Below are 27912 nucleotides of genomic sequence, written 5' to 3'. Positions count from 1 at the left end.
TTGTCCATATTTGCATTGAGTCTGCCTGTTTTCCATTAAAAAAACCCAAACAACCTTCTAGGACAAGAGAAATTATCCTAGTAAAGGAGAACCAGGCCCACTCCTAAATCACAATATTGCAAGTTCTGCTCCAGAGTAGAGAACTTGAGGGGGCTTTTTGATTTACCTCTCTGAAATGTCTGATGCATCACTATCTGTGAGATTTTAGGGGGTTTTGGCAGGTTTGTTTCTTAGCTGTAAAGTGGTTTTTAATTCAAAACTAGTTAGCAGTTTCCTGCCTTTTAGCCAAAATGGTACAATCATTGCCAGGGGCTGAGCTGTGCAGATAAAACCTCACCATCTGCTGGTAAAACACACATTTTCAGCTGCTTGTACCCACTGCAACCCAAACACAGACTGGGCCTGAGAAGAGCAAAATTACTTGACTGAAGTAGTTGTGTCCTACCTCTCATGGCCTAAAGTTTAATTGTCAGCTCAGGAGGCATTTTCCATAAAGACAATGGTTTTCAGGTGACTGATATATCATTACTGGCATTTCTTTTGGCCAGACCAATTTGCTTATATTTGGGGTTTTTTTTTGTTGTTGTTGTTTTTTGGTTTTTCACCTCTTATTTATTTATTTTTTCTCTTTTTGAAAGAAGGAACTTCTTTGGTAGTTCTGTTGTTCGGGAGAGGTGGATTCATGTTCTGGAGCTGATGAGCCACACAACAAACCGGTTTTCGGTTCACCAGTCCTTTTTCATATGAAGAGAAAGGAGTTGGTGGCAGCTGTGTTAATGCAGCACAAAAAGTGTGTGTCCTTTCAGGAAACCCAGATCCTCACACGTGGGGCAAGTTCAGTGAGAGCTGGAGATGAGGGGCCACGGCCACTAGCCTGGGCTGGGACTGGAAGCATCATCTGAGGTCGTGGGGACAAGCAGGAAGCTGAAAACTTTGGCAAATCTGCCTAGTCCCTGATTTCAGATAATTTGCCTCAAAGGTGGAGGTGGTGAGAGCAGGTCCTGAGGTGTGTTCAGAGAACTCGCAGCACTCCAGCTCTTTTAGGGCTTTGTTATTCATTACTTCCTGAAAATCAAGCCAATTTCTGCTCCAGACGTTTCAGGTATGATTACATTGATAGATTCAAGAGGCAGGAGAGAATAATACAGTGTATTTTAGAGTATGTTTTGCTAGCTCTGCTTTTCTTCTGTTCAGGGTAGTTATAGGGCTGTTCTGTTGGCTTTGGTGTGGGAGAACATTATTTTCCCTCTGATTTACATTCTACAGTGGAATGAAAATGGCTGTATGTAGTCTTTATTTACATTTAGAAAATTACAGAATCTAAATTGCTCTTGCGCTTTACTGCAGACTTTTCTCCCAGCATTGCCCTAACAGTGAACAACTCTTTCAAGTATGTATCAAGGACAATCTTCATCCCACAATTATCATAAAAAGCTCTAAGCAGTAAAAACAAACACATTTGGGAAATAACACAGTGTTGCAGGAGAAGAAAGCAAGGCCCAAACACTCACACAACTGTGGGAGCAGAGGAATTTGCCTACTTGGATCTTTTTATACTTTAAAAGTGATGCAGTGCAAACTACAGAACAGCAAAACTTACATTATCAGCAGAGGCATTTAATAATTAATCAGAGGGATAAGAGGACACAACGGGACACTTGAAAATATGCCCGGGAAATCGAATTTAAATAATTCACTTAAGCTCTGTGAATGGTAGCTTCTACAGCTGTAAAGCACATCCATCCAAACAGAAAAAAAAAAAAAATTAAAAAAAAAAATCTGGTGTTGCTTTAGGCAGCTCCCGCTTTGTGTTTGGATTGCTGGCGTTTCCCAGCTAAGGACCCTTGTGAGCAGGCACAGCAGAGAAGGAGCCCTTTGGAGCTATTCATGTTATGGATTAAGCACATACAGCTACTTGGGGCTGTGCCCAGGGCCCCCCGCCCCACGAGGGGGGTTATTCACATCCCTGGAAAACGCTGTTGATAATTAGTACTTTGTAGGGCGGTGAGCTCACTGCCATTACATAAGATTAGTGCTGTAATAAGGAGCTGGCCAGTGTCTGTGGCCAGATTGTCTGTCATTCGGAGAGTGCTGCCAGCCAGGAAAGGGACAGGGCATTTTGCCACTTTTAAAGCTGTCCAGAGACCCTGCCTTGGTTCTCCTCCCCTTTGGCACAGGGGCGTTTATGCTTTGTGTTCTGCAAAGCTGGTTCCTCAGGTTGTCAGTGTTAAGAGGTACATTAAAAAAAAAATTAAAAAAAGAAGGAAAATAAACCGGAAACTTAATTCTGGCAAAAACAAAGCCCTCTCTTTTCCTTCCTTTATTGGTCGGTGAATCAGAAGGCTTTAGCTTGAGCAAATCTGTAACTGCACCCCTCTCAGAAAGAGTAACTTCATTGAACACACACACACACAAAAAGCGTGGAGTATGGTAGGGAAGGAGCCTGCCTCTGAGGGTTAAGTAAAGCAAACAAACTAAAAAAGTGCTGTAGTCAGCTGCAAACAAAAAGCTCATTGTGCCCATGTCCCATAGGGTCCTTGGAGAAGGAGATTTTAAACCTACCAAATGTTTTGGTTCTGTGCTGCAGTCAGTCATTATGGCCTCTTTTTAAGATGCTCATTTGACCCACGTTTAAATGGAGGAGAACTATATAATATTATTAATGACAGGTATATTTTTGGCTCAGGATGTGGTAGGAAGGGCCTCTTGGACAAAGTGAGGTTTTGTCTTATTTTTACCAGGGGGGTCAGCAGTTACTTCAGAGACTTTTTACTGCTGGGCTGAAATTACTTGTTACTCTGGGCTAAAATTCTTGGACAGTTTCAGACCTGCAGTAATTGTTGACAAAGTGCAGGATTTTCCTTTTTTTTTTTTTTTTTTTTTTTTTTCCCCAGTGGCTCTTTCTGGTAGCTGTGCACAAAAAGGTTCAGTCACACCCCACACAATTTGCATCACGCTGCCAATGTATATTCGTGTCAGCGTGACTCCAAAAAGAACGTGAATTACGCCAAACCAACACTTCAAATTACACCAAACCCCACTTTGTTCCACAGTAAAACACCTGCCCTGTGGCAAGAGAACTTCTCCAGGTCTTTGCCACTCATTTTTAACATGATTTCTCAGCTGCTAAAGTGATGTCTGAGAGCCCAGCACACAGAGCATACCCTCAAAACTGAAGTGGATGAAAGCTATTATTCTGACAACAAAACATGGTAAAGAGCAGGTAAAAGTCCACGGCTTCATTTAGCTTTGAAAGGGTTAATGAAGGAGGTGTCTTTTCTCAGTAATTATCCCTCTGGAGCAGCTGTGGGCTTTGCTGTGAGTAGACAGTGTCACCTAGCGGGGTTTCATTGCCACGCTCACCGCTTTCTGCTTCTCAGGGAAAAATTGTTGTTCTATGGGGTTGTTTTAAGAACAATCCCAGAGCTACTCATCTGCCCCGCCATACAATCGTCTCTTCCCAAAGCTATAGGATTGACAGTGCTTTTGTGTTTCAATTTCATCAGGTAGCCTTTTTTTCCACTGGTTTAATTTAAATTCATTAGATTTCTTTCCCAAATTATTTATTTGTTTTTTTGCAGAGTTCTTCCTGCTTATTCAATCTGCAATCACTTCTCGTGCATACCCGTAGACACACATTAATGCATGCTTTTCAGAGTCCCTTTCTTTTTTTTTTTTTTTGCAAGCTGCTGCACAGGGCTCAAAAAGTTTTTCAGCACATTCCACCTCTCTGTTACCAAAAAACCCAACTCCTGCAAATGAAGCAGAAGTCCTTAGCAAAGCTCCTCCTGGGAGTTTCTCTTGTTCACAGTGTGTGACTCAGTCATGGGGAGTGTTGGGTTCCTGCCTGGTCCAAATCCTGCCAGTTTCCCAAATCCTATGCAAATAAAACTCAGATTAAGAGCTAAAGGGAAGGCACTCAACTATGACCTATAAAAATACCAGGATCACGACGTGTGATTTTTGTGTGTGCTTTCAGATAGATTTAAATATAGGAGCTTCAAATTGATTTGAGTTTCTCCCAGCAAAGACTTATGTACCCACTTGGTTCCTCCTTCAGGCAATTATTTTAGCATCTGTCTGAATCCTGCATGTGATCTTCCCCGTGATCTTCCCCCTTAAGGCATGAACCATGCCTTTAAATCAAGGTATGTGCTAAGCACTCACTGAATGGAGTTTTTAATCTCAAAAATGCTTTTGGTGAGTTCTGTCAGACTGCTCCCATTCATAAAATTAAACAGAAAATTCCCTTGCAGCACTGGAGGGAACTTTAGTGAAACAGAGCCTGCACTATAAGGTAGTTTATCGTCTTTCCCACGTATAAATGCATTTAAATACTAGGTGAACTTAATGGAAGTATTTCAGACATTGCCAAATCTTCACAGAAATCTGGTTGATTTTTTTTTCCTATGGAAAAGAAATGCAATCCCGTTCAAACTTTCCAAGTGTCTCCTGTAACAGCATCCGTGCTGTATAGCAGCATGAGTCACAAATGAGGGTTTCCTGGACTGATCCATGTGCTCGTTGTAACCTCGTGCAGATCCTGTAGTTCAGCCACCGAGTAATTCCCGAGACTCACTGAAAGTGAGATGTAAGTTTTACTTAAGCTGTCTAATTATAACAACCCCCACAGTGAGGGACTCCTTCAGGGACTTTCCTGATAAAGATTTCTAAGACTTCGTCTGCTATTGTGTTGAAAAAAAATAAAGAAAAAAAAAAAAGTATTCCCGCTCTTATCAGAGTTATGGCAGGACAAGAAAAGGGTGATAGCCAGTGAGGTTTGCAGTGGTGGTTTCAGCTTAGTGATAAATACCAGCCAGGAAATGTTGCTTCACTTCCAGATGAAATGGCACGGAAAGTGTCCAGTCAGCCAGTCCCTACATCTTCCATTGTTGTTTTTTCTTTAATTTGCCTCATTAGTCTGGCATTAAGGAGGAATCAGATAGGGAAGTAGCCTGAATGAAGGGAAATAAAAATCACAACTACGAGCGCCAAAAAGTGCCGAGACAGATTTGTGCTTTAAGCTTATTTAAACATGCTGAAAACATGCTTCCTTTCCCCAGAAGGAAAAGCCTTAACCTGTAAATCTAAGTAGATGTATTTCAAGTAAATGATTTCCTAGCTTCAGTCGTGTGCAGGAGATTACTGGCCTTTACACGATACAGAGGTCAAGCAGTAAAGTTTTGTTGGCATCAGTGGTTTATTTTATTGTGCTTCGTTAAACACAGTGCTTGTTGACTATTTAGGAATGCAAAATCCGAGTGATTGATCTCAGGCGCTTGATGAGCCTTTTGGAGATAAAGGAATGGCTGAAATTCCCAAAGGAGTGTCACAAAGCTGAGATACCCCTGGATCCACCTGAGTGGATTACCCATTAGTAAGGAAATGAGACCATCAAGAAAGGCTGCTTATCTGAGAATTTAAATAACAAATCTCCCACGAGGTGGGATCTTGACCATGAGGAAGATTATGCTCCCTCTGTTTAATTAGCAGTCATCTGAATGAGAATAGGTAGTGACTGGCTAATAAAGTTTTCTGCTTTACAGATTTTGCGACAGTCCTGGCTTTTTTAGCTCATTTTATGTCACAAGTCCCTCTGCCACCCAACATGACTGTGAGTTTATGCAGTGCCATATAAGGAAATCCTCCCCCAAAAATGTGGAACTTAATAGAACGTCCTCATGGGCTTTTGAAACCCATCATATCCAAACTCCTCCTGTGAGGCAAGAGAATATATTTTCCCTGTTTTATGGGCTGGGAATGGCCAGCCAAGTGCATTGTCTAGTGCCACGTAGGAAGCCTAAAGAGCTGAATCCCAACTCAGCTCCAGCTCTACCATGGACCATCCACACTCTGCAGGAGAATTTTTGGGGCGTTTTAGCAGAGAAATACAGAACTAATAAATCCAGTGTGACAGAGAAGGCTTTGATTTCAGCAATAAAGCCAAAAAAGCACAAGGAAGATTAACTAGTGATTACAGTAAAATTAAAGGCATAAAAAGTATAAACTCCAGTTTTTGTCCTGCAATGATGGTCAGACAGAGTGGTGGCTCCCCAAGGACAAAATGAAGGTAGAGAGACCCAACTCCTGTCCCTGGGGGTAGGTCCTGCAGTCACCTGATTACACAGAAACCTCAGGTTTTTGAGGAAAAGTCCCAATTACCCTGCCGTCGTGGGTGTTGAGAGCTTCACAGAGTGGGTGGCACAGTGGTGTCTGCCTGAGCCCGAGGTCGGGGCTTGACCAAGGATGGGTTGTGGTAAATAACACAGAGAATAAAAAATTTCAGCCGAGTTTTGTATCAGTTGGCCAGGGCTTGGAGCAACCTGGTCTAGTGGAAGGTGTCCCTGCCCATGGCAGAGGTGGCACTGGATGATTTTAAAGGTTCCTTTCAACCCAAACAATTCTGAGATTCTGTGATTGCTCTGAACCTTCCTTGCCACAACCACCTCAGTGAAACATGCTGGAGGAGAAGTGTGGTCAGCCAAACCTCCTCTGAAGCACATAGTTTTTTGAGTCTTGTACATAACGCAGACTATATGTCCACAAATATACAGTCTGGAAGTGCTTTGCATGTTAATACAGAGAAAAAATTCACATCTGCTGTGGTAATGTTGCTTAAAAACCAGAGTAGTGAAGGTTTTTAGGTCACTCTGTGCAATCACCCAGTGTAAATATTTCTAATAAGGACTAGAAATCTTACAGCAACTTCTCTTCCATGTATTCACTAAGTATTTGATCCTATCTAGGTTCTGTCTTATGAATGATTCAGCTAAGAGCATTGCCAAAGATTTTTTCCCATTACTTTTTTGCTGATATGGGTTTACTGGAGATCGTGCAATCACCCCAGATCTACACTAGTGTTAAGTGAAAACCAGAGTCATGTTTATGGTCATGCAAAGACCTAATCCATAAGAGAAAAGCAAAATATTAATTTCTTTTTCTAGCAGCCTCATTCCACTCAAACTGTGAGAATCTCCTTGTATCATTGTCCCATTATCAGTGTCTAAATAAGGAATTGAAAAACTACAGAGGAGCTGGGTGGAGACCTAAGAAAGCAATTCAGCAGTCTGGAACTTCCTCTACTAAGCAATTCTGGCACCAGACTCAGGCAAAATCAGAGCTCCTCAGCCAAAATAAATCTGCGCAATGACGATATCAGATGTGAGGTAACAGCAAGTCATGCTGGGGGATATCAGACATTCTTGAACAAGCCACAGGGCCTAGATGTAATCCTTTGCCACTACACTGCAGTCCTGCCAGCTAAGCAAACACAAATTTTGGAGTCATTTTGGCAAGGCAAGTAAGAGCATACGGAGTCTGTGTGCTGAGGGTGGGAGCTGGCAGGCTGCTGAGCACCTCCAGCTCACACGCCCCCGATAACCACTAAATAGCCCTCATTCCCACACTCTCATCCCTATGGAAGCAAGCAGCTCTCCAGGATCATTTCCACACGAAACAGCTGCAAGGCTTGTTGAAATCTTTCCTTTGCTCTCAGGACATTATTGATGAAATTTTCTGCCACTAACCTTGCATTTTTCTTTCATTTTTGTGTGTGTGTATTCACACGTTCTTGAAAGTCAATGGAGTCTGGACTTGAGTAAATGACTTGGTCTGCATTGCAATTTAGGACTATTAAACACTGAAAAGCTGAGATGGAGTTAATTTAGTTCCAAATGAAAAGGGGGATGTTTTATTAGAGGTAATAAATTCAGTGCAGAGCAAATTTATTTGGACTGTGCTGGTTAAATTGCCTGGATAATTAAAACCTATGATGGGTAAGATGACACGTGGTAGGAAAAGGTTAAGTATTTAACTCATTTTTCTTTCACAGTTTGATTCATTGTAAGGTAAATACTACTTGTGTGGGGTATGTTAACTTTATTTCTAAAATGTGTTCACCCAAGCAGTGAATAGGGGTTATTTCACAAAGTTGAGAAAATAGAAAGCTAAACTTTTATGACATTTACACGGGCCAGCTCTGGTCAGAAAGATGTAAGCACTGAGGAAAATATAAGCACTGTAGAAACTGTGTCATTTTGCCCATACAAGGGGCTAGCTGCCTGGTTAATGTCTGGCATTTATGTGAATTCCAGTTCTTACAGATATCTATTTTTATCCTTCATTAATTTCTTCCCAGTGTGACACAACAGAAATCCCAGCAAAAATCACTAGGAGTGGTTTCCAAATATTCTCTCTCTTTTCTTGACATACCATCATGCAAATCTCAGATTCCTGTGCTTTGTTTGGGAACAAGGAGAGGGGTTATCCCACCTCTTCTGGCTGCCAGGACAGGAGGCTGTATGTCTCCTGACAAGAACTGCTGCACAGGTTTCAACCAGTCTGACAAAAGTGTTGCTACTTTTCCTGCTGATTGAAAAAACAGACTGAATCCTCCGAAATTTGCATCCAGAAATGACATTGTGCTGATATTTCATAGCCATTTGAAGGTTCTTTTATGAGGTCTTTTTTTTTGTTTGTTTTTCACATACCAAAAAACAGATTTCTACTTCTAAAAGTAATGGACTTTGAAGAATCGCTTTCTGCTTTTATTCATGTATTTTTGTAGACGTCTGGAGCTGGTTTTTCCACAGAGGGCAGAATTTGGGTCACCATTTCTAAAGCTGAGAGGCTGCTGTCTGGGCTCAGTCTGCCACCTAGGATTTTTAGTGGAAACACCAATCTCCAGTGGTTTCAGGGGCCACATTCTGACTCTTTCACTTACGTTGCACTTAATTCTGCACATCATCCTATGGAATGACTTCATTAAGTGAATGAAGTCATCCAGTGTCATAAATAATCCGAGTCTAGGTAGTCAGTCTGTAATTTCCCACTTAGTAGATGTGGACTAATGAAGGTTATGGGCTATTTACTCTATTTTCTTGCATTATACTTTATGACCCTTATGTAGGAAAGAATGTTCTCGACACACTTCGGATCCAGTTTTCTTCGTGTCTCTTTGTTTTGTTCACCTGACATCAGTTTACAGTAAATGAGAAGTTAGACCAGATTATTTTTCCCCTTGAGATGATCTTTAATAGGGTGGGAAGATATTATACATCTACCTTTGTTCAGCCCATACTTAGCAGCCTGATTCAAACAGTTCAGATTGCTCTTCACCACAGGTGATGCCATGTGCTCTTTTGCTGATGTAAATATTCTCCAGCACTGGGAATGATGGTTTTGCTTCTCTTTTCTGCAGCAATATGAGAACTGGAGACCAAACCAGCCAGACAGCTTCTTTTCTGCTGGAGAAGACTGTGTTGTTATAATCTGGCACGAGAACGGGCAGTGGAATGATGTCCCGTGCAATTATCACCTCACTTATACCTGCAAGAAAGGAACAGGTACAAAAACCATGTTTCCAGTGACAAAACCATAATTTCCTGACTTGCCATTCAATACTTTTTGACATGTTCTCTGGACCTTGATGGATCAGTTTTAAGTCCTTTTGAGTGGTCTGTCATTGAGGATGACACGAAGAGTCTTGAAAATGGGACTTTTTCCTTAAATGCTTGTAGTAACTTCACTGGTTTTCAGGTTTTTGAAAAACCACTTCTTTGTGTGAGTATGCCAACTTTTTGGCTTGAATTTATGTTAGAATTTAAAACAAAAACACAATAGTAACCACAATGTCTGCCATTTTCCAATTTTCATCACTTTTGGTTTATGAGACTGAAGATCTACAGGACAGATTGATCCTCTGTCCTTGTCTGGATGTTCCTCTTGGGAGTCCAGCTGAGGTCCCTTGTCACCTTCCCTTAGCCATTGCTCACAGGTCAGTCCCAGTTCAAACTGGACTCACAAGCTGAAGTTTTGGGTGATGCTCTCTGTTCCTTTCAGTGGCTTGTGGTCAGCCTCCTGTGGTGGAAAACGCAAAGACCTTCGGGAAGATGAAACCTCGTTACGAGATCAACTCCCTCATCAGATACCACTGCAAAGATGGTTTCATCCAGCGCCACATCCCGACCATCCGGTGCCAAGGGAACGGACGATGGGATATGCCTAAAATTACTTGCATGAATCGTGAGTTCTCTGAAAGCAAACCAGTGGCAAACCAGAAACAGTGCTAATTAACCATTAATAAGTAATGAACATGTATTGTAAGAGATGAGCAAAGCTGGCAGGGCAGATTGTGGCAGCCATACTGTCATTCTGTCTGCAGGAAAATACACCAAACTTCCAAAACTAATTGAAATTTTCCTGTTTTGTTTCTGCAGAAGGCATTAAGATTATTTTAAAGTAAGCAGCAACACTGTTAGAAAAATCCTGGAATCAACAGGTTGCTAATAATGCTAATGATTCTTTCTGCAACTGGGTGCATGCCTGTGACACTGTCACAGCTCCAGTTAATCATTTGTTAACCCTCTAATTAACCAAGAGTAAATGGAACTGTGATCTGAAGCGTAGCCAGCCCATTCGCACTTTAATTTTAAACGATTTTCCCTTTCTTTTTTTTTTCTCTCCTCCTTTCTCTCTGCAGCCTCCACATACCAAAGGACTTACTCTAAGAAATACTACTACAAACACTCCTCATCAGGCAAGGGGACGTCGTTAAACTCGTCCAAGCACTACCACCGCTGGATCAGGACGTGGCAGGACTCGAGGCGCTGAGAGCTAAATGGTGAATGGGGATTTCCACCATTTCAGCCAAAGTCATAACTTTCTGTGCCTTTTTCTATCACTTATAGGAGTATTATTAAATCGTTTTGAAACTATGGACTGCAGTATTCACGACGCGTTTTGCAAAAAAAATAAAAAAAAAATTACGGTGTTTATCAGAAAATTTAAGAAATAAATAAAAAAGAGGAGAAGTGCTTATGGGGATAAAAGGAAACCATTTCCAGCCTATAAAGATTATTAGTTTTCTATATGCCATCGGTGTGGACCATTTTATGATATGTACCAGCCTTCCGCAATATTTAAACAGCTCAATTTTAGCACCAATGAAAATGTAAATAAGATGATTTTAATGTTGTTTGACTGTGTGTTGTTTTTAAAATCCTGTATATAAAATGAAAAGTCACACTAATTTCAGGCATATTTATGGTTAGAACGGCCTCAGAGGTCTTCAGTCATTTATGACGTTGTTTCTGTGTTGTTTACCTAGGCTGGAAATGGTTGAAATAATGACTTCACTGACTGAAATTTGCAATTATCAGGTGAAGATAAACACACAAGTGACATGACTTTTTTTTTTTTTTTTTTTTTAATGGGAACTGTGCCAATTCCCACCCGAGGTACAGTTTGTGTCCCGTGAGATGAAAAGTTTAGACAGAGCACATAAAAGTGGCACGAAGCATGAACTAGGGACTGCAATATGGAAAGTTTTTTCTGCTCTCCATTCCAGCTTCAGCACACGTGAGAAAGGACTGCGTGGAGGAGTTGTGTATGACAAGGAGAGCCTGTAAAATTCCAAGTGCTAATACATTAACTTTATCAACCAGGGCCACTTTTTTTTTTTTTTGGAGAAGAGGAAAAAAAAAAGGAAAAAAGGAAAAAAATTACTTTCACAATATTAACCACAAGGTCTATATTACAGGTCTCTGCATTCTAAAATGGAGGTAGACCTGGTGTTTGGGGGATTTTTTTTTTGTAAAAAACAAACAAAAATCAAAAAAGTAAATAATTTTGTATATATAACCATTTTTTAATCTTTTTATAAAGTAATGAATGTTTGTGTATGAATGCTGCAGCTGTGAAGCGTACATAAATAAATGAAGTAAGCCATACTGATTTAATTTATTGGATGTTATTTTACCCATACAAAGAAGATTCAAAGAGCTCACCAGTGCAGTATTAGCCCCTGAGCTCCACTTTTGGAACCATCTCTCAGTTCAGCTTGCTCTTTTTCCCCGGAGAACAAAATTCCTGCTAAACAGGATCATTTGTTTGCGGCTAGATGGGTGAGAACTGTGTGTGACCGACAGAAGAATCAGGATCTTGGCTTTCTCTAAAGAAGTGTGTGCACAGATTGGTTCTAGGTTGTAGCTGGTGCAGTGTGTACGTAGGAGTTTTCTGTTATGATTTCTTGCCCTGGTCAGTGCCACCGCTGACCTCAATGTGTACAGTGAGTGTAGGAGGTGACGTTTGAAACGGCCTCTCCACGGAAAGGACTGTTATTCCTGCAAAGTGCCTTGCACACCTTTGGGCACAGGACAAAAAAAAAAAAACAAAAAAAAAAAAAAGGAAAAAAAATTAGAAAAAAAGAAAAAAATAATAATTAAAAAAAAAAAAAGAAAATAAAGTAAGTTCCTTAGGATGTACCTTTTAAAGTAACATGAAAAATACACGCAGGCGCGAGGTTTACGCCTTTGTGTTCATGTGGGGTTGTGATGGAAAAAAACTGAGAGGGAAAGGAGAAGGATTGAAACCCAGCCAACATAGCAGAGCTGCCCATGGAGAGACCTTGCCACAGCTCGTTGGGAGCTGAAACCAGAGCTCCAGACAACATCCCCTTATCTTGAGGAATGGCAGAGGCTGCTCCCCACCCTCGTGGCGGGGCCTCCCCGCGTTGGCCGGTCCATTCCCCACCCCTCGCCCCCAAACAATGCACATAATACTTTTCTCTATTTATATTATTATCTTGTATAGTGTATAATGTGAATGTCTGGGGTTTTTTTTGTGAATGAAAGTCTAAAATCTTTGTAACTTTTATATCTGCTTCTGTTTCACCAAAGAAACAAGGTTCTGCTATACTGTGACTTGTCTTGTTATTGCATGTCTTCCTGTTTAAATCTATGCAATGTGATTTTTTTCATATGAATACAACCAGACTGTCAGGTACTTCACAATTACCATGGGCTTGGTCAAGTGCCCGCTGGAGTCAAAGAGTCAGCTGGCTGAACTTTAGTAGGTGCTGGATTTGACTTTATATGAGCAGCTTTAGGGGATATTTTAAGATATACATTGTATGTTTTGAAGTCGATTATTGCTTGTAAAAGTCAAGGCTCTGTTCATAAATATACACTAATCTACACATCACTTCCTTGTACCAGAAACACACAGAACAGGAAATATATTTTAACACTTTGCAAACTTTCTCACCATATGTATAAAAAACCCTGCATAGATTTGTTGTTTTCTTGTCTACTTGTTGGATTTAAACAATGTTGTAAGACATTCAGATAACATTGTGATTGTAGTTTTAATTAGGTTAGATGCAGTGCTTATATTGATTTTTTTTTCACCTCCTTCTATTACGCATAATAAAATAGGACTGACAACATTCCTTATTAAAAAAAAAAAAACAACAAAAAAACCCTAAAAAAACCTGTCACCCATGCTTGTTTATTTAGACAGGGAATGGCAAATTATTCAGCTCTGGAGAATTTCTCTAATACTGATGTAAACCTTGAAATGTTTCTGTACCAACACCCTGCACACACTTGTGTCACAGAGTTGGCTCTGCCCTGAAGTCAGGGTGCTACCATGACAAACACCATCATTCCTTCACCTGGAGCATCTGTGAACTCTGTGGAACAATGCTGGGGTTGGAGTGGAGGGATAGAAGACAAAACCAGAGATGTCACAAGGGCCTGGAGTGACTGGACAAGGGGGAATGGCTTCAAACTGGGAGAGAGCAGGACTGGATGGGATATCGGGAAGGAATTGTTCCCTGGCAGGGTGGGCAGGCCCTGGCACAGGGTGCCCAGAGCAGCTGGGGCTGCCCCTGGATCCCTGGAGTGTCCAAGGCCAGGCTGGACATTGGGGCTGGAGCAGCCTGGGACAGTGGGAGGTGTCCCTGCCCCTGGCAGGGGTGGCACTGGGTGGGCTTTAAGGCCGTTTTCAACGTAAACTATTCACTGGTTCTATGATCTGAATACAGATTTTGCATTTTTTTGCCCATGACAGTCTCTGCAGAGTACCCATTTCTGCTCTGAACATCCTCCTGTCCCTTCATGTGTTTCAAACGGTGTTTGAATTCCTGGAGTGCACCCCAGAGGCTGACACCACACAGGGCAGAGATCAGCCAGGCCAAGTCTTTTGGGAGAGCTGCTCGAGCAGCAAGAGAAGGTGCTGGCTGGTGCACACGTTCCTCTTTTCCAGCTACACCCTAATAGATGCACAACCTCATGAAATTAGATAGAGACAGCTCCATGATGGCAGAACTTCTTTGGTTTAATGGGATCTCCTGCCTGAGACATCACAACTCGTCAGAAACTGTAGGAGAAAACACATGTCCCTGGAATCGCAGCAGTTGGCCAGCAGGATGCAGGCAGGGGGCTGCCAGTGGAAAGGATTTGCTGCCAAGAGGGCTTTGGGATCAGACACTGCTTTGCCAGGGCAGTGGCTGGAGGAACACTGAGGTTCAGCATGTGGGTATGGTTAAGGTCAGTGTCTGTGATAGTAATTTTAAGAGAAAAATCTTCATTTCTGTAGGTGACATCTTTGCCCTGAGCACCAACAGAGACCATCCCTGGGCCATGGGAGTTGCAGCAGCTGGTGCAAAAAGGCAAATCCCTCCTTTTCCAGAGAAAACAGAAATTGTGTTATCGATTTTAGGCAGTGACGTGTCCAGGACTCTATGAACACATTGTTTTTCCTGATGAATGGTGAAAAAGATGCAAACAATGCTTGGATGAAACATGGACAAAACCTTGAATGCCACAAAAACCTGTTAGCACGGCAGAGACAAGAAGTAAGGACAGAAATATCATCCAGAAAAAGGTGTTTCATTTCAGCCCTTCAGCAGCAGACATGGAGGAAAGTTTAAGAGCTTTTACAATGCAATTTGGTGGCAAATTCTGTTTTCCATAGCAAATAAATACTTTAAAGTGGGGAAGCTGCCAGCTGTTAGTGCTGCAGAGGCTCAGTCACTGTGTAAATGCTGATAAAACAGAGAAGCAGAACCTTGAGTTCTGCTACTGAGGAATTTATTGCTGAGCCAGGAATGGATTCACGACAGTACCAGAATTTCCAGATGCCAGTAGGTGGGAGAAATGAAGTGAAGCTGAAAATGGCCCAGCAGCTGCATTGTGTGGTGGCTGGAGGAGAAAGTAAAAGGAAGGCAAACACTGTTGGTGGTCCTGCATGGATGCAGTGGTGTAAGGAGCAATTACCAGGCTGCCGGGATTAAGCTCTGGAAGTTACATCACGTAGTGGTGAGCAGTGCTGTGGCAGTAAAAATCCTTACTGAGACAGGAGGGCAGTCATTTTAGGGAGGGGAATAAATGGTGTGGCTGTATCCAGTAGCAGGAGCATGGCAGGAATTTGGGCCCTGTGCTTCTTACAGTCTTTGAGGTGATAATTGCACGTAGTGTTCCTACTTGGTAGAGGAAGAGAGCAAAGCAGAGGTTTGGCACAGGTCACACAAAAAGATCTGCAGCAGATCTGAGTGTTCACTAAAGGCCCTGTTCTTTCACAGCTTTGAAAAAATAAAAAGGGGAACAAGAAAAAATTGACATTTCTAAGCAGCTGGTTTAATTGCAAAAGGCAGCAGGAACCCAGTTTGCTCTTTTCAGAGTTAGAACAAATGTTGGTCTCACAAAAGTACCATGTCTTTGTCAAAATAAATATTCTTAATAAGCTTGGGAAAGGAAGAAGAAGCACCAGATACTGCTGATGGTGCTGTTTGCTTGCTGAACGAGGGATTCCTTTGGTTCCCTGAAGGCAACTTCTTCCACCTCTGCTTAAGCCAGGGCAGCTTCCAGATGCACTCAAATCCTTAGCAACGATCCAAAATCCAGGAATCAAAAGGATTCTTGGGTTACTAAAGATCAAAAATTCTTACCAAGGATCAAAAATTCCAAAATGCATGGATTTTTTAGTACACAGCAGGGTAACAGCCCCTGTGTCTCCCAAAAGTGCATTTTCATGGGAATATGTGCTCTGTTAACAAAACCTGCGTATTCTGGTGAATGTCAAACCATGCTGCAGCCAGGCTGGTATTTGGAGCTTGAAAACAGCTGATGGTAAAAGGCTGAAATGCCAGATCTTCCCCTCTGCTTTTGGGGGAAATAAAGATATTTTCCTCTCAGCAGCCTGAACAGGTGGTGCTGGTTTTCTCATCCTTCCAGGTTATAAGGAGAATCCCGAACTCAGGACAGAGGCACTGATGGTGCCAAAGACATTACACTTCCTTAAAGCTGGCAGAACCCATCTCCCTCATCCCTGCAAGAGGATCTGGAGAAAAGTTCTGTCCCCTTGCACTGTGCCATAACTGACAGATCAGTGGATGAGGCTTTAAGGGAAAAGATATGATTTGGAATAGTGATCCCTTCTCCCCCACGTCCTTCCCGTGCTCTCAGCCTGGCTGACTCCCTGTGGAAAAGCTTCCCAGGCTGACGTTTTCAGAGGCAGAGTAAGAAGGGAGAAAATCATCAAGAAATCAAACCGTTGAGAAAGGGAATTCTGATGGGGGAGATGGAAATGCAGAAAGGGTGATGGGAGAAAAAGTTCATGGGTATTGATTTGAAAATGGAAGATCAGTCTAGGCCAGCTTTGTATTAGGCAGGAATTTGAATTTATACCAATGAATTTAGACCAATCAGACAGTGACACCCCCAGAAAATGCACATCAGTAGAGCAGCTATAGATGATAAAACATATATGCTATTCTAGTTTTTGATAAACTGGCCTAAATGTGTGTGTGCTTTGGTGGTACTTTTTGTTTACACTCTATAGAGGTTTTTTTTTTTAATCTACTTCAGTCCTTCAGGACCTTTTTTTTTTAAGACAAGTCCTTTTAGCCTGTGTTTGCACAATTGGGCTACACTTCCTGTCACTCTCTGGTCCTTGGAAATTGTTAGGAACAGCTAACTTGCACTTGTAAATGCAAACATTAGAGTTTAAAATGACAGGCTGTGTGGACACAGGGATTTTTCAAGTTGAAGTGACATTAACATACTGCTGGAGTGAAATGGCTTCTAAAGATAAGAGCTTTGGACATCCAGCACCACTTAGTGCTGCTCTTGGGAGTGGAGTGGGAGGTTCTTCCTGAAGAAGATATTCCAAATGTGAAAGTTAAGGAAAAACTTGGGGTTTAGACGACAAAAGTCTTTTGAGATTGGCAATATACTGGATAGTAGCTAACTGGATTGGTCCCAAACCAAAGGACAGACACCCACCTGAATTTGGATGTGAAATGCCCAGTTTCACACCTCTGAGCTGTTTTATGGCAAGTAGAGTTAATGGTCTGACCGAACTGCACAGGTTGTTGGGTGACCTTGCAGTCACACAGTGTTTTGGGGTCACCTTGGGAGCTATTCCTGTGTTCATTAACCTTGGGGCACGGCACCACTGAGGTCTGATGCAAACCCCTGCACCCCCTTTCCCTCAGACACATTGCTGACTTTGCGTGGTGAGGGAAACACATTACTTTCTGCTCCCCTACACCACTCAGAGGAGGTTTATATGGGATATTAGGAGCAATTTCTTCACTGAAAGGGTTGTCCAGAACACCAACCCCCTGCAGCTCCAGGCTGGGGCAGAGGGGCTGGAAAGCTGGGAAAGGCCCTGGGGGTGCTGGTGACAGCAGCTGGACACAGCCCAGGGGTGCCCAGGGGCCAAGAGGCCAATGGCCACTGGGCTGTCCCAGCCATGGCGTGGCAGCAGGAGCAGGGCAGTGACCGTCCCTGTGCTGGGCACTGCTGAGGGACCACCTCAGATCCTGGGGCAGCTCTGGGCCCCTCATGTCAAGAGAGACCTTGAGAGACTGGAGTGTCCAGGGCAGGGAACGGAGCTGGGGAGGGGCTGGAGCCCCAGGAGCGGCTGAGGGAGCTGGGAAAGGGGCTCAGGCTGGAGCAAAGGAGGCTCAGGGGGGACCTTGTGGCTCTGCACAAGTCCCTGACAGGAGGGGGCAGCCGGGGGGGTCGGGCTCTGCTCGCAGGGAACAGGGACAGGAGGAGAGGGAACGGCCTCAGGCTGGGCCAGGGCAGGCTCAGGGTGGACAGCAGCAGGAATTTCCCCATGGAAAGGGTGCTCAGGCCTTGGCAGGGGCTGCCCAGGGAGGTTTGGAGTGCCCAGCCCTGGAGGTGTCCCAGGAAGGGCTGGAGGTGGCACTCGGTGCCCTGGGCTGGGGGACAAGGTGGGGACTGGGCAGAGGTGGGACTCCATGGTCCTGGAGGGATTTTCCAGCCTCAGTGATTCTGTGAAATCATACAATTTAATCACAACGAGGTGCTTTATTCAGCCTTTCCTTAAAAATGAGGAAAAGCATCAAAATGGGCACAAACATTACGAATAGACTGTACAAATCTACTAATATATTACATATCTGATTCACGAGCAGGCGAGGAGGAAGAGCTGGAGACTAGAGAAATATTATGAAAAACTCATTGTCGGCGTTAAGTTTTAGTAGAGGTTAGTAAGTGTCCTTCTAAGATCAGCCTCTCCACACTCAGGAATGAGATAAACTCCAGGAAGATTTTATTCACAATTACAACATCTTCGTTTTCACATGCGCAGAAAAATTAAACTCATATAGCTCTGCCCAAGGGCAAAACATCTCTGGATGAAACAGCCAGACGGGTGATAGTAGCAGAATGGAAATTTTTGCATTTTAAGGGACTGTATCTCTCTGTTTTGTACCTTTCCTGCAGCTGCCTAACAGATATCTGAGATACCCTCACCGAGGGAGATGGATGTGAAAAATCTTTTATTTGCTTCCTTGTATTATTTATTTAAAAAACAAAGTAAGTTGAAAAGTGAGACCAAAAAAAAAGGAAAAAAAAGGAAATCAATCAGGAATTTTTTCCCCAAAATCTCAAGAGGAAAAAAAGTACCTGAACAGAGAAAATATTTGGTATCTTTAGGGAAAATTCATTACCTTAAAAATTATTCCTGTTGATGATAGATTCCCAAGTGACTCAGAGACTTTTAATTCCTGTGAGTTTATCAAAATGAGGTTGAATTTTAAGATGTCTTGCAAATCTGCAGCATGTATTTTTGTTCACTGATAATTAATACTGCTGTTCAGCTATTGAAAGAATTGCTTTGGGTAGCTACAATTCCAGTTTTATATCATTACCAGTTTTATGTAATCTGATCTGACATGAATCAGGGCCAGGAAGAAAAAAATACAATAGATTAAAGAATGACTGTACTAATTAATAATCAGTATACGAGCAATGCCAAAAAGCCGTATGTTTTTACACCATCATCCTGCAGGTAAATACATACATCCAAGGATCATGAGGAAATGCATAAGCATAAAGAACTAGGTCGTATGAGATTTTAAACCTCCACACACCTTGTTCTTCATTTAGGTCTGGGCTTGTGCAAACAAATTTCCAACACAAAATGGTTCAGCACACCTGAGATTTCAGGCTCTGATCCAATATGTATTGTTGTCACACAGTATTTGATTTTGCAGTGTGATTAACATTAGGCCCAAAGGCAGTGTTTACTGATTTAAAGTCAAAAACAAATGATGAGACGCCTGTGACTTTCTTCCTTGTGTGTTCAGGAGCAAGTTCAGAATGGCAAGGTTGGAGCTCTGAACACGACTATCAGCAAGATCAAATATTCAGAGAGAAAATGTGCCATGAGGAAACTCTGTTTGCTGCTGATGCCTTGAGAGGCCACCTAGAAACAGAGACTGGACAGGAGTAAGGGAATAAGGCAGGGATTTGTTTGAAAGGCCTTCAAAGGTACCCCTGGGGAGCCAGAGGCCACTGCCCAGATGGACCCCAAGGTGGACCCCAGGTCACAAGTTCTTCACACTTTTATAGGTTGGGTTCATTTGCATAGCAGGGTGAATTCTCCAATTAAAGCTTCAGTTAATGATGGAGTTCCCCCAAGCTCACCTCTCTCTTAAGATGTTGGTTTACACACTTTGGGCTCAGGAGGGTCTGGGTGTCCCTGGAGAGCAGGCCCAGAGAGGCTTTGTTGTGTCTGCCTGGCACAGAGAGCAGAAGTGAACAGGCCACAAGGAACTGCAGAGTCACACACTGGGAAGCACAGGATTGGAAAAATATTAAAACCTAAGGCATCACCATGAGCACAGATGAATTTTTAGTTTTTAAGGCTTGCTTACAAGTCTGTAGAAGAGGCCTTGGGGGTTACTGTGCTCACCGTTTTCTTTCAGCCCCAATCTCAAACCCTCCCGCCCCTCATGGTTACAGGTCAGGCTTTCCCCAGTCCTCCTCCCATGGTGGTAACCACCCCTTTAATCTGCATCACAAGGAAATGCTGGAATGTAACTGATTTTTAATTAATTTTTATTTTTTCAGGTTTCGCTAGGAAACCACTAGGCCGAACATTTCTGCTTTTTAATGAAGGCTGCATAACTGAGTGATTTGGAAAATCAAGAACCCCCCCCAAAATATTACTCGGCCTGTGGTGAAAGAGTTGAATCTGATGCCTTCATGGTGCACGGGAAAAAAGGAACTTCTCTGGTGATCTGCAGAGAGAGACTCATTCAAAATCAATGCTGAGACATAACCATTTGCACCAACAACTACTACGTGCATTTTATTAATAATTTTATTTTGAACTGACTTGGGAAATTCCAGTGATTTTAATAAATTTTTCATTCTGACCTCTATTAAAGTTTCTGGAACTGTAAGGAAAAAACATATATTATTTGCCTGTACCATTTGAGTCTTCACGGTGGCACTGTGTATCCTTTATTAAAGCAGAGAACACTGATGAGAGTGTTAAAAAATGTGTTTTCATAGAAATTGCTGCTTGGGTTTTTATCCTCTTCATATGTTTTTAACTTCACGAGAAAACTGGCCTTTCTGACCAGATCACGACCAATTTTCAGATCTACCCTTGAAGCAGGAAGGTGGAATGTTTGCCTCCCCTTCAGCAGCTGCAAGCAAAGCTGTCAGTCTGTCTTCACACAACAACAATCCAGAAACATCAGGTTATTTTTCCTTCTTTGTGTATTTTACTGAAGGAACACAAGGCCCATTTAAGGACCATTTGGTCAAGCTCCAGCACACAGAAAGAATACACAAAACTGTTCCCCCTCAGGCATAAAAATATGGGTGTGGGGAAGGATTTCTGTAGGTGAATTAAGGGAAAAGAAGGAGAAACAAGTTTCTGTGATGTGTTAACTGAGAGAGATTTACAGGGGTTTGTAATTTAACAGATTCCACCTAAGGATTAGTGTCCACAGACTTTGAGGTTGTTATGTTAGCTTTTTTTTAATCATATGCAACCAGCTATGGACTGTGATAGCTGTTTTGAGTTAAATATCAGTATTTTATAAGCCAACACTTTCTAAACTAGTTTCCCAGGCCTCTGATTCCCTGCTGCTCCTCTGGAGTTTTATTTCCTGTTAGTAGCTGAGCATGGGCAGAGTTATTTTTATTAGCTCCATGATTAGTTACAGTCCCCTGCAACATGAGGTGTCTCTCTCAGAATCTGATTTGGCTTCTGGCAGCCACAGGCCAAACCAAAGTCTCAAGTACTCCATCTGTTGATGTTTCCAGCTCATGAGAAAAAGTGACCTCATGTGGCCTGTGAATTTGTGGTGTTTTCTGCCTTTTTACAAGGAAAATGTGCCACGTGTTTTCTCCTGCAGAGAGGAGGAATATCCTTGGATCTTACCACAGTGATCTGAAGCTGAGGTGGACTACAAGTTACTCTTTCTGCGTGGATGGGCCGCAAAAATTTGGTGATATGCAGATTCAATCTCTGGAGTTTGACCTAAATATTTTCTGTATTGAGGGGAAAAAAAGAAAGGACTGCACTCCCAGCAACTCTTTCTCAGTTTTTCTGTTGAAACAGAAGATTGAAGGGGTTTAATTTTCCCTGCCCTGTAAAAATGTCTTTTTCTAAACTAGATTAGTTAAAGGAATGAAAAATCCTCTACCTTCCTATAACCTTTCCCTTTTTTTTTATATCCCTAGATGGCCTTGGCTAAAATAGCAAATTTAATCTTAAGCCAGAAACACTGTTTCAAATGGAAACTAAAAACCACTTGCTTAAAAGCGTATTTCTTCTCCCTGTCATCCAGTCAACAAGAAAGGCTCCTGAGGATTTTGTATTTTCCTCCTGGCAATAACTGATAAAGGTGGTGTTGGGGAAGATGAAACAGGAAAGCCTTGGAAATATGATTGCCTGACAAAAGATTTTGGGAATATGAAAACTACAGGCAACATCGAAATGAAAGCCACTTTTGAAATACCAGGTCTTAGTTACTGAACAACTAGAAAACAATGGTATGGCCACTGAAGTAATCCCCTCTTGATGGAACAATACCCTCTGCTTGCAGGCAGGTCCAAGGGTCAGAGCAGACCCTACTAGCTCAGCAGAAGGGGTCCAAAGAGTAGTTTTTAGAAGTTAAGATGTAACACTCTATGGTAATATAAGAACTCTTATAGGCTGTATGTAAATGCTATAGGATTTGTATCTTGTATTAGATTGGTTAGTGACAATTAGAATATTCAGTACAGAAGATGATTTATTGTATTGTAACCAGGACTTCAGACATTCTCTCTCTTCTATTCATTCTCTCTCTTCCACTTCTACTCTTGCTCTTACTCTTGCTCTTACACTCTCTCTCTCACCCGTTTACTCTCTTGCTCTCTTGGGCCTGCTCAGAGCTGAGTCTACCAGCTCTGAGCAGTGCCCCAATACCCACGCCCTTTACAATAAACCCCATGTGTCCCAAGACCTGCCTATAGAGATCTCTCGTCTCCATCCGTCACCGTCTACGTCCGGCCGTCCCGACTGGACCCCAGAACCCCGTTAACCTACAAGGTGGGATTCCAAAGAAGGTGCAGAGCTGGGCGTAGGTTTACAACCGTATCAAGAGGATTGAGGGACACAAGAATTGTTCAGCTTTCTGTTCAGCTTTTTTTTCCCTATAATACTTTTAGGATCCTCTGAAAAAACCTCTCCTCTGTGCTTTATTTATTGGACCTGCCCACTGACAAGGGCTGCAATTGCAAATGTCAATGACTCTTTGTGGCAGTGGTCACTGCACTTGTATCCAGTTGAGGATGTGAAACACAACTCGGGCATTCCTCGCAATTTGTATGGAAATTAGAGCACTAAAGCTTGCTCAGTGAAGTTTCATTCCTTAACTGATTTCTGGTTATGAACCGACCTCGTGCACTGTCCCCTGTAAAACTCCCTTTTATTCGCTCCTTAAAGGAAATAAACTCAGTTAATTCGTTTCAGGTTCGTTACTAGTAATAGTCTTTCTAGACTGGATAAACCAATTTCATACCTGTTATCAAATAATTACATCACAATAATGTGCTTTTCCCCCCACCCTGTGGCAAGAGTGAGTGGTTAGGATGACCTGGATGACCTCTCTGAACTCCAGGTCCTTTCCCTTCTTTCCTTTAGAGACTGTGTCAGGATCAATCCCTTCAGCACCCAAGGGGTGGCACAGGAGTGACAGAGATGGGGGACAGCAATGCCATCACCTCCTCACCCCGGATGTCCCCTTCTGCCTCCTCTTTGCTGCAGAGCTGCCCAGCAGCAGGCACAGGGCTCACAGAGTCTTGTCCTTTGAGCAAGCCAACGCTAGATGTCACACACAGGAGGGTTATTGCAAGGGGAAACAGCCTGCAAGAAAAGATTTCCTTTCCTTTTTTTTTTTTTCTGTTTTACTTTCTTTTCACTTCTTTCAGCTTCACCTACGGGTTAACTCGTGATAGACCAGCACATCTATGAACGTTGGTGGCTACAAAAAAAAAAAAAACCTGATGCATTCCGTGAGTTATCCAAAGGAGAAAATAATCCCTTACTCCTGTCACAGGACCAACAGCTGAGGTCTGGGCTCTCTGTCTCCAGACCCCTAGACTTCAGCATGACTCCGTTCTAATTGGGGTTTGCTTAATGTCTCTTGAAGGTGGTAGACTGCCATTTGAAGCTGAATATTACTTAAAATTGTGTTTTCAGATATTGTACGTCGTGGGTGGAAGCTGCTACAGAAATTCCAGCTCTTCCTGCAATTACAATGACAGTGTGGGAAATTAGAATGAAGCCAAACCTGCACTAGATACTCCAGATAAAGCACAATTATCCTCTGCACACAGAGGGTTTCCTGACTAATTTTGGACGGTTCATATTTTCATATTTGCATTAATACCCTCAGTTCTCGGTCTTTGGTAATGACTAGAATTGTGAAATTTTGGCTTTATATAGCACTTTTGATAAGTTTTCTTTTTCCTGATTGTAAAGTTCAGTAGTTTTATTAGTTAAAGTCTGAGCTTTAAAGTGTGAGCCTCAAGTTTTCCCCAAATTATGCAAAATTCCACAAATCATACTTGCAACGCTTTCATTACTTCACCTTGGAGACTCTGGGGCAGGGGGGCAGTTCTTTCTTGTTGTGTGTATCAACACTGCCTCTTATTTCTATTAAAATCACCACAGTTGCCCAGTGCCCACTGCAGTTTCATTTGCAGTCTGGTTGCTTTTTATTACCGAGTAACCATTTTAAATGATTAATTGATGCCTGGAACACAGAACCTCTAACCTTAATTTTGTATACTTTGTTACTTCAATCTTTAGCAGAGAGATATGTTGGTGGTGTGGAAGAATCTGGTAAAAAAAAAAAAAAAGTACATTTTCTGGTAAAAGTGTGCTCACTTGAATGTGTAAGGGAAAATATCCTGTGGCATAGAGCCAGCAAGTCCTCTCCATTTTCAGGATTCTAAAATCTTTGTGGTTTCCTCCAGGGAGTTAAAGCTTCTTCATTTTGTTTCTCAGACCTCTGCAGCATCCCATGTGCTTCTCTCCCTGCCACTCTCCCTAGCCCAGCTCTGTGGATCAGCACATGAAAAATGCAATTTTACAGTATTTTTGGAAATGGTGAAACAAGCCAGGAAAGGGAAAAAAGAGCTCCAGGTATTCTGGATTGGTCACTGTGAGAAGAAATGGCCAACAACCAGTGCTGGAGTAAGATGAAGAATAAAGAAAACAGCTTTTCCATTGTCTCTGCAATTCCCTCTGGGAACTTTTGGTCTTTCTGAGGCTTGTTATATCAAGATAAAGCTGGACACCCAACAGGAACTGAAATCCTGGGCAGGAGTGTGTGGTACCTGGTGAAGCTTGGATGTCCCGTGGTAGCAGAATGCCAGTTTCCACCAGGACTGGCTTCCCAGTCATCTCACAGATGAACGTGAATGGCCATGAATTATGTAGAAAATGGTGACTGGAATAGTTAAAGCCTGAAATTATCGTGAATTTTTACAATTATTTGGTTGCTGGGGGGGAGAAGGAGGTGTTGCCTTGCAGATAGTGGGGTTAAGTTACTCAAAAAGAAACATGCAAGGATGAAAAGCAGAACAGAGGAGATTGTATTCAAACTTTATGTGGCATTATTGCAATGTCTCATTGAAAATGTGACACTGCTATACCTGCATTTAGTTGGAATCACAGAACAGCTGGGGATGGAAGGCACCTCTTGAGTCACCCTGTGCTTGAAGATGGGTCAGCCACAGCAAGCTGACCAGCAATTTTGATTTTTTCCATTTATGGAGATTTTGTAATCTCACTGGACACCTTGTTCCTGTGTTTGACCACTCTCACAATTAAAAAGTTTTTTCGTGTGCTGAGTTTGTGCCCATTGCTTCCTCTCCTGTTACAGAGCATCACCGAGAGGTGCTGGGCTCTGCTTCCTTTTCTCCAGGACTCAGTGACCAGGCATTACAAAGGTCATTCCTAAGTTATGATGTCTTGTAGAAGGGCCAGGCAGTAATGTCATTTGCCTGAGTGCCCTGCAGATGTATTTATCTGCCAAGCAATGTCAGCCTTTTAATCAAACAAATAATTCATGGCCAGCATGTGATGATACCAGCGCCTGGGAATTGTGCACTGTATGGAGTGAAATAAAGCTGTCAGCATGAAAGGGCAGTGTTAGAGCCCAGGACGGATCAATGGAGTCAGAAGAATATTTCTATTTGATTTATAAATAAGTGATCTTTTTTGGAAGGTCTGATTTTTTAGAGCTGTACTCTGGTGATTGCCTTCTTCCATGATCAGCCAAGACTTGAGACGTTTTGAGTAACCTGAACCTCATCTTAGTTAAATGACAAATTCACTACTTTTAGTAAATTCAGCGACATTTTTAAATTGATTTGATTCAGATAGACATAAAGCAATGAAAAAACTCCTACACCAGTGCTCAACGGCTGTTGGACAATGTCCTTGGGGCAAATGGTCCATTTGGCTGCTCATGACTTTCCACAGGATTTGCCAGTTATTTCTCACCCAAATACAGGGTTTAGGCCTAGTTGGTCCCCTGAGTTGCTCATCCTGAGGCGGCTGGGGATGAGCATTTTCCCTCCTGCAGAGCCCTTGGCAGCGGCACCGCAACGCGGTGGCCAGGGGCAAACACCAGCCAAGACAGGGTTGTTTTTTCTTGCGGTCCCAACAAGAGTCTGAGCATGGTCACAGAACGAGGGGTGATTGCTGAGTGAGGAGAGAAACAGCCTTTTCATGGGCTGCTGACAGCTGGCCAGAGCTCGAATTAGTTTTGGGTGTTTATGTTTGTGCGCAAGTGGCCGCGTTCGTGTGGGATCACTTGTGGATCAGTTTGAAACTCCATCGCTCAGCAAATCTAACTCTCAGTGATAATAACAGCTCGGTTGTGCTTTGTTTTTTCCATCTTAATCTGAGGAAATAAAATGTATCTTCTTATTTATTCATTTATGCAAAAACTTTTTCCTTGTATCTAGAGTTTACAAAAAACCCCCATTCCCGAATGCTCTTGTTGGTTTGGTGAATTGTCACATGATTGGAACCCCATTTGAGCCTGAATGCAACTCACTATTAAGCAGTAACAAAAAATTGCCTACCATTAGAAAAAAAGCAATTATTTTCTCTTTCTCTTCACCACAGTTATGTTTCCGCTGTTTTTCTTCACTTTGAATTATACATTTCCTAAAGATACCTTTTTTGGTTAGAAGATGTATTTTTACTTTTCTGCTTCCTTCGTGTCTTCTTCTTTTCACGCTCACCCCCCCCCCCCCCACCCCCCCATCTTTGCCCCAGGGTTTGTTAAAATCTTGATATTGATTTTTTTGTTAGTATGGCATCAAACCAACCAAGTTGGACACAAACGCTAATTTTAGAAATACTGCAATATTTTACCCAAATAAAGTGGCATGCAGGCAGCTTAGAGCAAAAATTATCAACAGTGGCATCTGTACAGTTTCTTCTGTCAGTGACACAGACCTCTGCAACTTTCACATGGGTGCTTATTTCTTCTGAAAACATGTCTCCAAAAACATCCCAAAAGAAGCAGTTGTGTAGAACGAAGCATTACTGTGGAAGTGAATCAGTGTTCTTCCCTTAATAATGGGGCTACTCTTATAACTGGCTTTTTAGAGTTTTAACTTGCAAGAGGAATGAAATTGTGAATCTGTGCTGCATTTCCAAAGCGCAGAGTCCTTGTAATCTTTACCCGAAACTTGTCAAATAGACAAAGAGTGGGAAATACACAATTATTTGCTCATTGTCTGCAAGAGGAATGTCTTTAGAGCAACCTAAGTCAGCTTTGCATCTATTTTTCATTGACTGAAGGGTTGGAATGGGGTTGAGGATCAAACCCAACATCTGGGCGTGCCAAATGCATCAGTCTCCTGGAGACAAAGATTACTTTTGCTAGCTAAAATCTCCTCCAGAGTGAAATTTGTTTAGATAAATGTTGTTTACTGAGAAATGCCTGGAAGCTATTTTCATTAGATTCTTTCCCTTTTTTTTTTTTTTTTGTGTGTGTGTGTGTGTGTCTGTTGTTGGTTGTTTGTGTTTTCTTTTGTAATTTGATTAACGTGAGCCCAATTTCTTATTCAGTCGTGGGACTGGTGGGTAAAATGCACAAAATTCAGTAGAGTTCAAATGGTAAAGAGGTGCATTTATAATTATTCAAAATGAGTATTATTGTTCAAGCACATGTAAAAGAAAACCAAAGTAATGAGAAATGTTGGATATTTCTCATGAAAAAGTGGGGGAGGGTAGTGATGAGGGGGTGATTTTCTCCCTGACCAGAGTCCCGAGCCTCAC

The 27912-nt window shown here is 42.3% G+C and overlaps 1 protein-coding gene across 5 annotated transcripts in view; it reads left to right on the top strand.

The window, feature by feature from the left end:
- The window catches only part of VCAN (versican), a 98722-nt gene extending 85652 nt beyond the window's left edge, over positions 1 to 13070 (top strand). For all 5 annotated transcript variants that reach the window (XM_048291529.1, XM_048291530.1, XM_048291531.1 and 2 more), the window contains 3 exons: positions 9200 to 9344; positions 9841 to 10023; positions 10481 to 13070. In XM_048291529.1, coding sequence (XP_048147486.1) covers positions 9200 to 9344; positions 9841 to 10023; positions 10481 to 10611 — 459 coding nt within the window. In that variant the 3' untranslated portion in view covers positions 10612 to 13070. The remainder of the gene's footprint in view (positions 1 to 9199; positions 9345 to 9840; positions 10024 to 10480) is intronic.
- Positions 13071 to 27912: the final 14842 nt, after the last annotated feature.

This window comes from Corvus hawaiiensis, chromosome Z (assembly GCF_020740725.1).
Source record: "Corvus hawaiiensis isolate bCorHaw1 chromosome Z, bCorHaw1.pri.cur, whole genome shotgun sequence".
NCBI lineage: Eukaryota > Metazoa > Chordata > Aves > Passeriformes > Corvidae > Corvus > Corvus hawaiiensis.
The sequence above is the reverse complement of the archived record's forward strand: the minus strand, read 5'-3'. Positions and strand labels throughout refer to the sequence as shown.